At 46.7% G+C, this 13,346-nt stretch overlaps 1 protein-coding gene across 1 annotated transcript in view; it reads right to left on the bottom strand.

Annotated features, from left to right (window-relative positions):
• Positions 1 to 4,793: 4,793 nt before the first annotated feature.
• Positions 4,794 to 13,346, bottom strand: part of LOC110086761 (hemicentin-1) — a 57,870-nt gene continuing 49,317 nt past the window's right edge. The window contains exons 24-27 of the mRNA XM_078379985.1: positions 13,166 to 13,292; positions 10,365 to 10,417; positions 8,937 to 8,968; positions 4,794 to 7,126 (exon numbers count right to left, since the gene is read on the bottom strand). Of these exons, the coding sequence (XP_078236111.1) occupies positions 7,004 to 7,126; positions 8,937 to 8,968; positions 10,365 to 10,417; positions 13,166 to 13,292 (335 nt within the window). The 3' untranslated portion in view covers positions 4,794 to 7,003. The remainder of the gene's footprint in view (positions 7,127 to 8,936; positions 8,969 to 10,364; positions 10,418 to 13,165; positions 13,293 to 13,346) is intronic.

Below are 13,346 nucleotides of genomic sequence, written 5' to 3' on the forward strand. Positions count from 1 at the left end.
AATCGCACACACGCCAAACTGTAGTCACCAGCCAGCCCTAGGTAAGGAAGGGCCAAAATCTTCTCCAGCTCCTATTTCAACTCTTACAGGTCAGAATGAAGCAGGTGGAATTCCTTTAAGCATTGAAACAAATTGGTTCTCACAGCAGGAATTTCCCACAGCTTCTGCAGCCTGCAAATTATATTGTTGTTGTTGTCGTCATTAAGTCATGTCTGACTCTTCGTGACCCCATGGACCAGAGCACGCGAGGCCCTCCTGCCTTCCACTGCCTCCCAGAGTTTGGTCAAATTCATGTTGGTCACTTTGATGACACTGTCCAACCATCTCATCCTCTGTCGTCCCCTTCTCCTCTTGCCATCACACTTTCCCAACATCAGGGTCTTTTCTAGGGAGTCTTCTCTTCTCATGAGATGGCCAAAGTATTGGAGCCTCAGCTTCAGGATCTGTCCTTCCAGTGAGCACTTGGGGTTGATTTCCTTCAGAACAGATAGATTTGTTCTCCTTGCAGTCCAGGGGACTCTTAAGAGTCTCATCCAGCACCACAATTCAAAAACATCAATTCTTCGGTGGCCAGCCTTCTTTATGGTCCAGCTCTCACTTCCGTACATCGCTACTGGAAAAACCATAGCTTTGACCATGCGGACCTTTGTTGGCTCCTTCATGGATTGCTGCCTTATCATGGCAAAGGGGCTTGAGTAAATCAGAGAAGCTATGGGCTATGCCGTGCAGGGACACCCGAGACGGACAGGTCATAGTGGAGAGTTCTGGCTAAACGCAATCCACCTGGAGCAGGAACTGGCAAGCCACTCCAGTATCTTTGCCAAGAAAACTCCATGGACAGAAACAAAAGGCAAGTTACATTAGCTTCTGAATTATCTTACTTCATTTTGTGGGTGGACATTGGAAGCTTCACTATCAGCTTCATGAGCCAATCAGAGTGCCCAGAACCTCCCTTCCCCTTTCACGAGCCACCCCTGCTCAAATTACATCCCTCTAAAGTATAATCTGATGACCCATAGTTAGATCTTAAACAGCTTGCCCTGAAAGAATGCCTCTGAACAGATGCCTTTCCTGTCATAAAGTGATAGAGCCTCTGTTCAACAAAAAACAGCAGTCCAGATGTGTCCCTGATGTGTATGAGCGTACAGCTAGCACTCCCCTGTGATTTCATCACAACATTGCCCTGAAGATTTGCATGCATTAGCTGTGGTGGCCATATAAGTAAATAAGGCACGGACATATAATAGGGCATATTTCTACAATTGCTTTGATCTAAGGTTATCTGTGAACTAGGGCAGTTCCTTTAGCAAGAAATCCGCAGGAGTTCTTAAGAACCACTCCTCATGGCACGGCTCCTGGAAAGGGAGCATCAACACTCAAAAGATAAATAAATGGAAAGTGCAGTTCTTTCACGGAGGCTTGGCCTCAAGGAGAAGCACTACAGGCTTTCAGGATACATCGATTATTTATATCTTGGTAGTGGAAGCTTCCTCCTGGAGGCCCAGGGCTCCCGTTTCAATTCCTTGCATAGGCAGAGTGAGATCAGGAAAGGCGCTGGCTGAAAACCCAAGGGCACAGTTCCAGGTATGGATAACACGAGAGCTAGTTGGCCTGAGAATCTCTTTATTATAGGCAGAGTTTGGAAATAATCATTTTTAAAACTTTTTTATTTTTCCCAGAATCCCCTGGACAGCTCTTGGGTTTTGGCTGTTGTGGTCCAAATAAGTGAGACTTCCAGGGGTGTGCTCTTTCATGTGAAATCCCCAGAATTCATCAAGAATGGCAGCTTGAAAACCCAAATTTACACACCGGCAGGGGCTTTTCAAGTTATTTCCCTGCACAACTGACTTTCCCAGTGTGAAGAAAGAAAGAAAGAAAGAAAGAAAGAAAGAAAGAAAGAAAGAAAGAAAGAAAGAAAGAAAGAAAGAAAGAAAGAAAGAATATAATAACATTAGAAGGGCCCTGCTGGATCAGGCCAAGGGCCCATCTAGTCCTGCTTCCTGTATCTTGCAGGGGCCCCACCAGAAGCCTCTGGGAGCACAGGAGACAACTAGTTCCCTTTCTCCCCATACCCCTCCCCTGCATCTGGCCTTTGGAGGTCCCTTCCTTCTAAGTCTGGAGATTGTACATCCCCATCATGGCTTGTCAAATGTGATGGGACTTTTCCTCCAGGAATCTGTCCCATCCCCTTTTAAAGGCATCTAGGCCAGATGCCGTCACCACATCCTGTGGCAAGGTGTTCCAAAGACTAACACCACGCTGGGTGAAGAAAGATTTTCTTTGGTCTGTCCTCACTCTCCCAACACTCAATTTGAGTGGATGTCAAAGAAACAGAAAGAAAGAAAGAAAGAAAGAAAGAAAGAAAGAAAGAAAGAAAGAAAGAAAGAAAGAAAGAAAGAAAGAAAGAAAGAAAGAAGCTGCAGAGCATCCTTGGAGGTGTAGTCTCACTGCCCATTAGACTCTAGAGATGGTGCCTCCTCAAGAACTACAATTCCCAGAAAGCACTTCAGCAGCCTTCTTTACGAAACAAATAAACAACACAAAACAAAGGCTAGAGAAGTTGATAGTGCAGATAAATAACTCACAAGCCTCTCCACAGGGTGGGGTGTGTGTGTGAAACCTACAGAACTGTGGATTGTGGGTTTATGGGCTAAAACTCCCAGAAGTTTTGGGGGAATTCTGAAGATTGCATTCCCTAAATCTGGAAAAGCACACCTCTAAAGACTTCCAACTTCTTATTATGGGAGCCAGGTTTCTTAACTACGCCTTCCGAGGAGAAACAGTTTGGTTTTCAGATTGCTTTTCGTCGTTTCCTGCCTTTCTTTGGGCATGGCCCTGTTCAGGATTTTTTTTTCAACACAAGCTCTTCATAGTTTACAGTTTGGATAGCTGGAAGTGACATCTCTCAGATGATGACCTATTTAAAATTATGGATTCCACTCACCCCCTGCCAGTTTCAGCTAAACCAGGGTCTTTTCCCATTAGTATTTGAAAAACAGTAGCTAGATGATGGCAACTGTAGAGCAGAACCGGAACATTTGCAGCCTCTGACAATAGTGAGGATGATGAGAACCCTGGCAAAAGAACTATGCATGTTCCAAGTGCCTCTTTTTATTCTGGAAATGTAATAGGGTTTATATTTACACTGTAAATAACTGAATTTAAACTGTTTTGACTCTCACCCACCGAGCTGTGGCCTTTTAAAAAGAGCAATGCTTCTTTGCCTTTAAGATCAACCAACTCCATGCTTTAAGATCAGTCCAAAATGTAGAAATTCAACAATTTAAGGTTTTTTTTGTAGGCTGTTTTTAAAGAAACAGGAGCAAGCCAGTAATGGAGGAAATAACCCCTACACCTAGCAAAGGGGTGGCCACTGGGGTCCCAGGCAAATGAAGTTTCCCCAACCTGTCAGAATCAAAAACTGGGACAGGAGGTAGATATTTGAAGTGGCGGAGTCTTTACCGGCGTAGAACCGGAGCAAACCAAAAAGCTTTCCCCCTCTAGCTTCTCTTTGTCATGCAAACTCTAGATGCAAAACCTCAGACCAGGAAGATGGGAAGAGCAGGAATCAAACAAGTGCTTAGTGGTGCATGTGATAATCTAAAATCCTATAAAATAACACTGCTGCCTACTTCCTCTTTGTCTGGAATGGGAGATCAAGAGGAGAGAGGACAGCACGTATAGGACGCAAGACAGGAGGAAAAAGCAAAGTCCAAAGTCCTGCCCAGTTTTATGGTCAGAGGGAATTCGTTATCATATACTGAAACTAATTAGTGGAGTAACTGTGTATGATGGCTTGCAAGCAGGGCAGTTCATGGTTCATTACTACTCATGAACAAGACCACAAACTTTCCAATAAAATGTAAGGTAAAAGGTAAAGGTTCCCCTTGACAATTTTTGTCCAGTCGTGTCCGACTCTAGGGGGCGGCGCTCATCCCCGTTTCCAAGCCATAGAGCCAGCATTTTGTCCGAAGACAATCTTCCGCGGTCACGTGGCCAGTGCGACTTAGACACGGAACGCTGTTACCTTCCCACCAAGGTGGTCCCTATTTATCTACTCCCATTTGCATGCTTTAGAACTGCTAGGTTGGCGGAAGCTGGGACAAGCGACGGGAGCTCACTCCGTCGCGTGGATTCGATCTTAAGACTGCTTGGTCTTCTGACCCTGCAGCACAGGCTTCTGCGGTTTAGCCCACAGCGCCACCACGTCCCTTGTCGCCACCACGTGCAATTTAGTTTGTGCAATTTTGGACTTCCAGGAGCAGCAGAACGGCGACTCACAAGTCAGAGGTGCCAAACTTGAATAGTCTTCAGCTGATTCTCCTCACCACCACCACCCAAGTCTGGTGAAGATTGGATTTAGCACACCCGAATTATAACCTTTCCCCTCCCCCAGCAGGTCCCCCCAAGAAAGTGTTCTTCAGTCAGTGTATGAATCACCAATGCCTATAATAATTTGGTGCTTTCTTTCATTCTAGGCAGGTGCCGTTACCCAAAGTGTCCTAAAATGAACCATGAAGTGGATCAATTCATGTGGGTTTTTTTTTGCTTCATAGTTCGTTTCGTGCCCATTTCTCCTTACCAAGGCGTTTGATATGGTTATTGCATGCTTTAGGAGGCACTAGGAAGAAGCAAAATTACTGGATTGCTCTCCTTGTGGGCCACCATTCACTAGTTCTGAAGGACAGCCTACGTTAAGTTCTCTGCTGGCCCATTTAGGTCAGGTTTCCCCCACCTTGTCAAGTCAATAACCTTATTCTTGCCTGCTCAGCCACTTACAATAGACAAAAGGCTTCTTCTATTCTTGATTTCTTTTTTATTTTATTAAAAACAAAAAATGATTCAAAGTACAAACACCAAAGGAACAGCCCAATTTTTTGCGCAATCAACACAGTTTCCCAATTTGCACCCTTAACCAACGGGCCAGTCGGGTGCAGTAAGAAAACAAAGAAGCTTCTTTCCAATGAGATTCTTTGGCCAGCAACCGGCATCAAGCTTCTTCAAGACGGGAGGATTTCGAAGCTGAAGGCATGAGTGCAACGTTTGTTCCAAACACTGCTCTATTGTCTTTTTTTTGCCTGACATTTTAGCATGAATGCCTGCCGTCTTCCTGCCCCACCCAACAATTAGCAAGGATCGGAGCGTACGAGATCTTATCGTACGGCAGGGGCACTTTAACTCTCGGTCAAAGATGACAAACTTTGGCATGCTGGCCGTAATGGGGGGGGCAGATTGCCAAGGTGGCCATCGCACAAACGAGCAGCTGACAACAAAGATCAGCTCCTTCCCTACCCACTTCGACTGGAGGTCTTACAAGGTTTGGGTTTATATAAGTCAGACGAAGGACGACAAGGTTTGGAAAGTTGGCCCCGTTGGGTCGAAGCTGCTTGGCTGCACAGCTATTCCGATGTTCAAAGCAAAACAACCAACGGCTGACCACAAACACAGCCCCTGCTCTTCACACTTGATTGCATTGAACAAAACAGTTCCATCCTGCCAGCTGACTGAAACATTCTTCACTGCGAGGAGGGAGTGAATGAAGCTGGAATCCTGACTCCCACATTAGACTCTGATTTTTTTTCCCCCCTTTTGTTTTTAATTTCCCCCACCTCCACCCAGCCCAAAGGCTCAAGGTAATGCAGCTTTCCTTCGCCAACGGAGCCTCGTGGCCACGCTGGAAGGCAGGTCTGAGGGATAGAGAGTGACCCGCTCAAGGCTGCTTCAGTGGGCATCATGGCTGAGCTGGGCTTTTAAAGGAAGGCTTCTTGCAGCCAGCCACAGCGCTCCATCCACTGATTCTGTAGCAGCTAACGGGATAAGATGACAGATCACACACCTCCTTTTCCCAGATGGAGTGCAATCAAACACCTTAGCCGCTGTCCAAAGGCCACTTTAAATTACGTTCTTCCTTGTAGAAACTACTAAATTGGGAAAATCCCCCATCTGCCAGGTTAACACTCTTCCAGACACACCCTCATTCTCCTGGAGCATTCTGGATTTGACCAAACCAGTTTGATGGGGTTTGCATCGCAGTACATCATGTTGCGGCTTTGGCCATCTGGCTGTGAATCAAAAATGGTGTGGATGAATCCGGAGAGAGCAGGAAGCACTGGCTATGCTAGCACAGGAGAAATAAATTAGGGTGGCTCGTAGCCACCCCGCCTTGCCCTTTTTCCTCTGCACCTACCCCTGAGCCATTGACCCCAGGGGTTCACCAGTGGAGTGATCTTAGATCCGCACATTGACATAAGCATAGCTAAGCAGGAACGAGCACATAGGAATGGCCAAAAACGTAACTCCCTCTTCCCCACCCCCCCAATCTAAGTCCTGCTCAGATCTGAAGCCAGATGGGAAGGCAAAAACGTGGCCCGTCTGTTCACTGTAGATCCAGAAGGCCGGCTTGATTTCCTCCCCCAGGTATTGAGTTTGCAGTTGCCCTGGTGCTGCACATTCAAGTTTCCCCAACGGGGAGCCGGGATGTGGACGCAGAAAAGGCAGCTACCTGGCAACACAGGGCTCAGGAGACACCTCAAAGAAGGGAAATTTGGCCGTCCAGGGTTTATGCAATAAAAGCAATTGTGCCAGTTGGGGAAGGGATAGGACAGGGTTGCTGGAAGAAGAATGGAAATATAAATATATGTTGCTAGGTTTTTCCCCCACCTACTTCTGAGGCACAAACAGTCTCAATTGGCGCACACACCAGGATGAACCGAAGGCCTCTCCTTTGATCGCCTGGTGTCCTTGCCAACCTGGTTATTATACCAGGTGGCCGGGCATGAAGTGAGGAAAAAGTCAGCTTTTTTCCGGGACTCTGTTTTCAGTGTAAAAGGGCATAGGTGGAATCTGAATTACTTGTGTGAGGGAAGGACCGTCTCATTTCTTGCTCCTCCAAACAAGCAACAGTTCTTGTTTTTTTTTTTTTTTTTAAACTGCCTTGCCTACGAGAATCCTGGGCAAGGGAAGCAGGAAAGAGACGTTAAGGAAGGAGGTCCTGGATCCCTGATCATTTCTTCTTGATTTCAGAGTAAATTATAGTGCCGTCCGAAGGTTGAGCGTCCCCTGAGGCTGGCTGAGGAGGGGTTTTGGCATTGAAGGCTAATGTTGTATATTGTATGTCCTCTTCACCCTGTAAGAAAGAACAAAATGGGATTGAAGGGCGCCCAGAATGATTAGAAACAGATCCTAAGAAGGGGGGAAGGGGATGTAAAATACAGCCCACTTCCCAAATTTCCAGCTCATTTTTTAAAATCAACATGTCCTAGGTCATTTACCGGTGCAAATATATTAAAAAAACATACAAGCACCCTTTTATGATCCATTTTTTGCCTCCTGTCCAGGAATCTGGCCAAGAAACGCGGAAGTGCCGGGGAAGGCTAGCCATTTACTTCTAAAAAACTGGTCAAGCATGAAACTGTCATTCATTTGGATCTCCTGGAATGAAATGACTTGCAGGCACTGTTTGGAATGGTGTATTTTGGTTTTACCTATTTTGCTTTGATTTCTCCCATCCCCAAATTGCTGCTCTCGGCTCTTCAACCCCCTCCCTGCAAAATGTTTAGCTAGGGGTCCAGTTAAAGGTCCAGGAATAGGGTAATTTAAAACCATTGCATCCATCACTGCATTTTAGGAAAAACTGTTTCCTAAATTTCCTTAAATTGACTTCCTGTATTTCCTAAAATTCACCCTTGGTGAATCCACATTGCCTGAAATTCTGTTATGTACAGTAAACAAATTCCTAAGTTTCAGTCTGTTCCTCACTGGTAAATAAGGAGCCTCTTGAGTGATTCTCGGAGGTATGTGCACCTACTAGCTTGGTGCAAGAAGCATAGTGAGGGTTCTTTATTTATTGGCAAAGAATAGACCAAAACATATGGATTTGCTTATGTTACAGAACAGTCTGTAGCAATGCTACAGGACTTCATAGGGAAGCCTTTGACAACCACAGATTTCATTCCTTAAGGATGGTTACAGTGATGATTCCCCTTACATCTTTGTGCTTGGCGCAGGGCAAAATTCTCTTGATGTAACCAACACACTATAAAACAAAGCAAGGTGTGCTGCTTCTATACCAAACCATAGCGCTTAATGCACTCTCTAGGTGGTTTATAATTTAATGATGCTGGCTACACATTGCCCCCCCATCCCCAGCAAGCTGGGCACTCAATTTACCAATCTTGGAAAGACGGAAGGCCGTCATGAGCAGAGTCATGACTGTAGTACTGCAGTTCAACCACTGCACCATAAGGCTCAGTGGATTATCTGTATAGACTTACCCAGTTTACCCAAGCGAGACAGAGAGGGACAGAAAAAAGAAAAAAGAATCTTCAAGGCACTCCAAATCCCATTATGAACACTATGCTTTACTCACCTTTGAGACTGGAATCCTGGATTTCTGAATCATTATCATCCATTCATCTTATGGATACCGACTGGCTGGAGTTGGGGGGGGGGTGACATACCTGGATGGCTTTTACCTGTACTGGCTTCCAGGCAGAGGACCTACTCAAAAGGCACAGCTATGCCATCTTTTCCCTCTTTAAAAGAGAGAAAAAGATGGAAGCAGAAACCCAAATTATGGGGATTCCAATACGGAGGATAGACTTTTGTGACTAAAGCCCAGGATTTGCCTTTTAAAGGTCCCCACTAGACACTCTCTGTGGTCAAGCAATAATTTCAGCTACAACTAATGGTTACTTTGATTTTTTTTTTGCAACTCCTGTCAAGAATTAGGAACAGGGGCTGGTGAAAAAGCTGCTAGGGGTTCTGAAGATCATCTATCTTTCCCACGATTGGGAACGGTTTCCTGAAACCCATAAAACCTCCCCTCTCCTCTGCAATGATCCTGAACGCCATTCCCCCCTTCTTTTCCGCTCCTACAGCTGGCTACCAAACTCCAGAGTCTGGATCCATTAAGATCATAAAGGTTTCGTTCTTACCGATCTGGGCTTGGTGTCAGTAACGCCCTGGTCTGAAATGACAGAGACAGGACAGAGAGATGGAATCAGGGAACGTATAACAGACCGAGCTGTGTGCCCAAGCCCTCCACAGCCAAGCAGGGGACATTGGAAAAACCCATGATTTTCACCCTGACTTAAAAAGAAGTGTGTGATCTCCGGGGACTCCCACCAGGTTAGCAAAAGCGGGCAGGACTCCAACAGGATTAGTCAGCCAAAGCAATGAATGCAAAGAAAATATTGCGCTAGGGATTTGTCGCCCTCATCATCAGGGTTCTCCCTTTGGGCAACTCTTAAGGACCCCGGATGTCTGGGATCTGGTCATCCTACATTAAAGCCATCAAGGCAACTGTCTAACAGCTTGGGGCCTTGCACGCCCAGCCTGTTCTCCAACTCATCCCATTCCTGCTGGCTCCAACTCCATCCATCTCACCTTTGTACCTGGGCTGGCTCCTGAGAAGTCTGAAGCCCACCCGCTCAAAGCAAGGGCGCTGAACCACCTGCTTTTACAGGTGGACCACCACTCCATGCTTTCCCTTCCATCCCTTGCTTCAAATGGAAACTCAACACGGCAAGGAAGCAGGCACAGAACTGGCTTCGATGGATGCCGTTCTAGGTCAATCGTAGTGAGTGACGGAGAAGGGCAGAAATAAACTCTCCATTCAGACCCACCTCCCATGAACCTCGGGTATGAACACGAGCATTTCCCACCACCAGGTTGTTCTAGAGTTGCTGCGGGCAGGAATCCCAGAAGAGGATGCAAGGGTTTGCAGGGGAAAGAACAATAAAGGAGAGGAAGACACTGGCACTCCACAAGACAGAGTAGCCACCTTTCCCCAAAGGAATGGAGACTGCCATGGTAGGGTCAGGGAAAAGATGCTCAGCCAGGCTCTTGGAAATGGGAACTGGATTATCTGTGAAGTCCTCCCTCCACCCCAGCTCCATTTATTTTTTTTTAAAAAAAAGCACCACAGAGGTTTCCCATTAGTAGCATCTGGTGACTCCAGTTCCAGAGGTGTTAGGAATCCACTCCAGCTTTTAGTCTACTTTTTACAGGAGTTATTCAAGAAGCTGAACCAGTTTTGGGGAACGTTATTCAGCACTGTGGACAGCTCCTGTTAAGGAAAAAACTAAACCCCGGAGTGGATTTACAGCTTCTCTGAATTGGGAATCACCAGCTACCATTGCTTCTTGTGATGCATTTGGGTGGGGGATGAAGTAAGGTACCTCATCTGGTGCACAAGAAGAACCATCTCCCTTCTCTGCAACTTCAGCATGGATGACTTATAAAGGATCCCTCTGAATCATGGGGCAGCTAGGTGGTGGTCTTAATAGTAATAGTGAGAAGAGCACAGAGCACACGGCATGCGTCACGCAGGCCCCGGCCCAGCCCATAGGGCTGATACTTACTGTGGCCGGGTGCAGAGGGAACGTTTCCATTGGATATGTGGTGCTCCGTCCTCCTAGGTAAACAGCAGACACTGGGTGATCCTATAGCAAGCAGGGGTCTCTCCCGCAACCGATCTAGCATGTTATCTTATGACCCATAGGACTGACAAATCATCTGAAATAGTGTACCCCCCATCTTCCCTATTATTATCTCTCTAAAGGTCAGCCCCCAATGGTTTTTAAATTTCTACATCGATTGAATCTGTACTGCTTCTTGACCTGTCTCTAAGGGTACCTATGAAAGGGCTGCATCACCTTTTATTGGTACCTAGGGCTGCATGTGATGATGGTTGTGGGCTCAGAGAGCTGTATACACACACCCACACATGCACGCACACACCCGTACCCACACCCAATTGTTCCTTGATGGGAGAAAAAAAATACAGTGGTGCCTCGCTTAACAACGATAATCCGTTCCAGGAAAATCACCGTTAAGCAAAAACATCATAAGGCAAAATAAAAACCCCAATTGAAACCCATTGAAACCCATTCAATGCATTCCAATGGGGTAAAAACTCACCGTCCAGCGAAGATCCTCCATACGGTGGCCATTTTCGCTGCCTGTATAGCGACAAATCTGTCCCTAAACACTGGGGGGGAGCCATTTTAATTACCCGGCGGCCATTTTGAAACCGTCGATCAGCTGTTAGAAAAACATCGTTTTGCGAAGAATCGGTTCCCGAAGCAGGGAACCGATCATCGCAAAGTGAAATTCCCCCATTTAGACCATCATTTTGCAATCACAATTGCGATCGCAAAAAGATCATCGTAAAGCGGATTTGTCATAATGCAGGGCAATCATAAAGCGAGGCGCCACTGTAATCTGGATGAAAACTTCTGGGGTATGAAAGAGAGAGGTTCCTCCTTAAGCTTCCCCAGCGATCCCAATGCAAAATGCAGGGAGAAAGAGCATTCTCAGAGCAAGGTGCTGTGGAAACGTCGGGCCCAGAGACAACACTGGCTCCAGGCCACAGCCAGAGTCTGCGGCTAACTTACTCACATGGCCTTTAGCGGAAGCCTGACTCCTCAGCATGAGACCATGGGAGGTGGCAAGCAGGGGGCAGACACTGAGGAGGTGGCGATGATGCGTGTCTCCTTGGGCCTGCCACTGTTTTATGGTGTGAACTGAGCGAAGGGCTAGAGAAGGGCTGGTGAACCTTTTTGAGCTCGAGTGCCCAAACGGCAACACAAAACCAACTCATTGATTTCAAAAAGGCCAACACTGCAATTAAAACCTGAATACTGAGGTTTGAGTTTAAGGGGAAAAAAACACACAACTGCTCCTGCACTGCAAGGGTAAAATTCTTGGTTGTTGGCTTTTTCTTTTTTCTAGGGGCAGTATTAACAAAGAAATACTTACGGGTCCTCCAATCCCCCACTGGGCTAGACTGGTCATGCCACCTCTCCGCTGGACCGCTGTACCAGCAGAGGGGAGTGCCGAAATCCGGGATCAGAGGATGGGTAAGTATCTCTCGATGGCGACTTATGGCTCACATGCCCACAGAGAGGGCTCTGTGTGCCAGCTGCGGCACGCGTGCCATAGGTTTGCCATACTCAGGGCTGTGTAGAGGCAACATATCGGGAGCTGAAAACACTGCTTTGGGCCTCATCATCCAAAGACATTTGTCTGCCGTCGCTCGTGGTTTTGTTGGGAAGCATCAGATTTCGCCACACTGTCTGAAAGCCACCGCTCTCGCCCGCTCGCGCACGCACACACACAAACAAACATTCTTGTGTGTCCGTTTTTTTAAAAACTGAAGGACGCCAAGAAATTTTCTTCTAGTTTGAATGTACACCTCAGAATTTTTACCCAAGAGGAAGCGACTATCCTCTCAGTTCGGCACGGATTGCCTCAGGTTAGGCGGCAGTGGCGTCATGACCTAAAAGTAGCAGCCCTTGCTCAAGTCTTTTTGAACCTTTCATTTTCTGAGGGTTGCAGTGATGAAAACTCCCTGGAAGCAGGCATTGTTCTGAGACAGTGCGCGCGCACGTATACACATGCATCTATGTGCATACGGATGGAGGGGAGAATGGCCTCCTGCTGAAAAATTGCTGAAATTTCATATTGCCAATTCAGGTCCCCACTTCCAACTCCTGTTTTTCTCCATTTGAATTTTCTTCTGCTATGATCCCCCTTAACAATAGATGCAATTTGAACTTAACGAGCAAAGAAAGTGGAAATATAAAGCACTGTACTTGGCAAGAGGAGAGCTAATATCCTTGCCTTAACAACCCTTAACACTTCTTAAAACAATCAAACCCATCTAGTTACCCTCTCCCCTGACTCAGTCTTGCGCTCTCTCCATATGTTGTATTTGCAATTCCAATTCCCTTGGACAGAGAGGATGGTAATGTAAAATATGACATTTCTGCTACTTTAGTTTCCACCATTAAAGCATCAAAATGGTAACAGAAGGTGCTCTTTGGCCTTTTTTGAGAACCCATTGAATCGGAATGCCCTAGAATAGATAGTGTTTGAGTGCTTGGGTGGAAAGGGAGACCGAAATAACAGGACCCCTCGATTGTTTCCAAGAGACCTGTGGGGGCAAGCATCTCCCACTAAGGGTGGGGAAACCCAGGAAAGCAGCCCCCACCAACGAGACAGCCTCAACCTCCCGAAAGCAAGCAAAAAAAACAGACTGAAATCAGCCAGGCTGGCAGTGCTGGAAATTTCTGGAGAAGCTGGGGAAGACAGGAAAGGCATTCTGGGGTGGGAGCACAGGAGAGGGCGCGATCCGAGAAATCCAGAAGGGATGACTTACCCCAATGAGGTTTTGGTGCATACGTAATACAGCACACCTACAATGAGTATTACAGCCGCCAAGCAGCCTATGACGATCCCTGCAATCGCTCCGCCGGAGAGGCCACCGCCACCGCCACCAGGCGCATCTTTGGGGGAAAAGTGGGGGCGGGGAAAAATAGTCAGTGAAATCAGGAGGGCAT

Source organism: Pogona vitticeps, chromosome 9, assembly GCF_051106095.1.
Source record: "Pogona vitticeps strain Pit_001003342236 chromosome 9, PviZW2.1, whole genome shotgun sequence".
NCBI classification, from domain to species: Eukaryota; Metazoa; Chordata; class Lepidosauria; order Squamata; family Agamidae; genus Pogona; species Pogona vitticeps.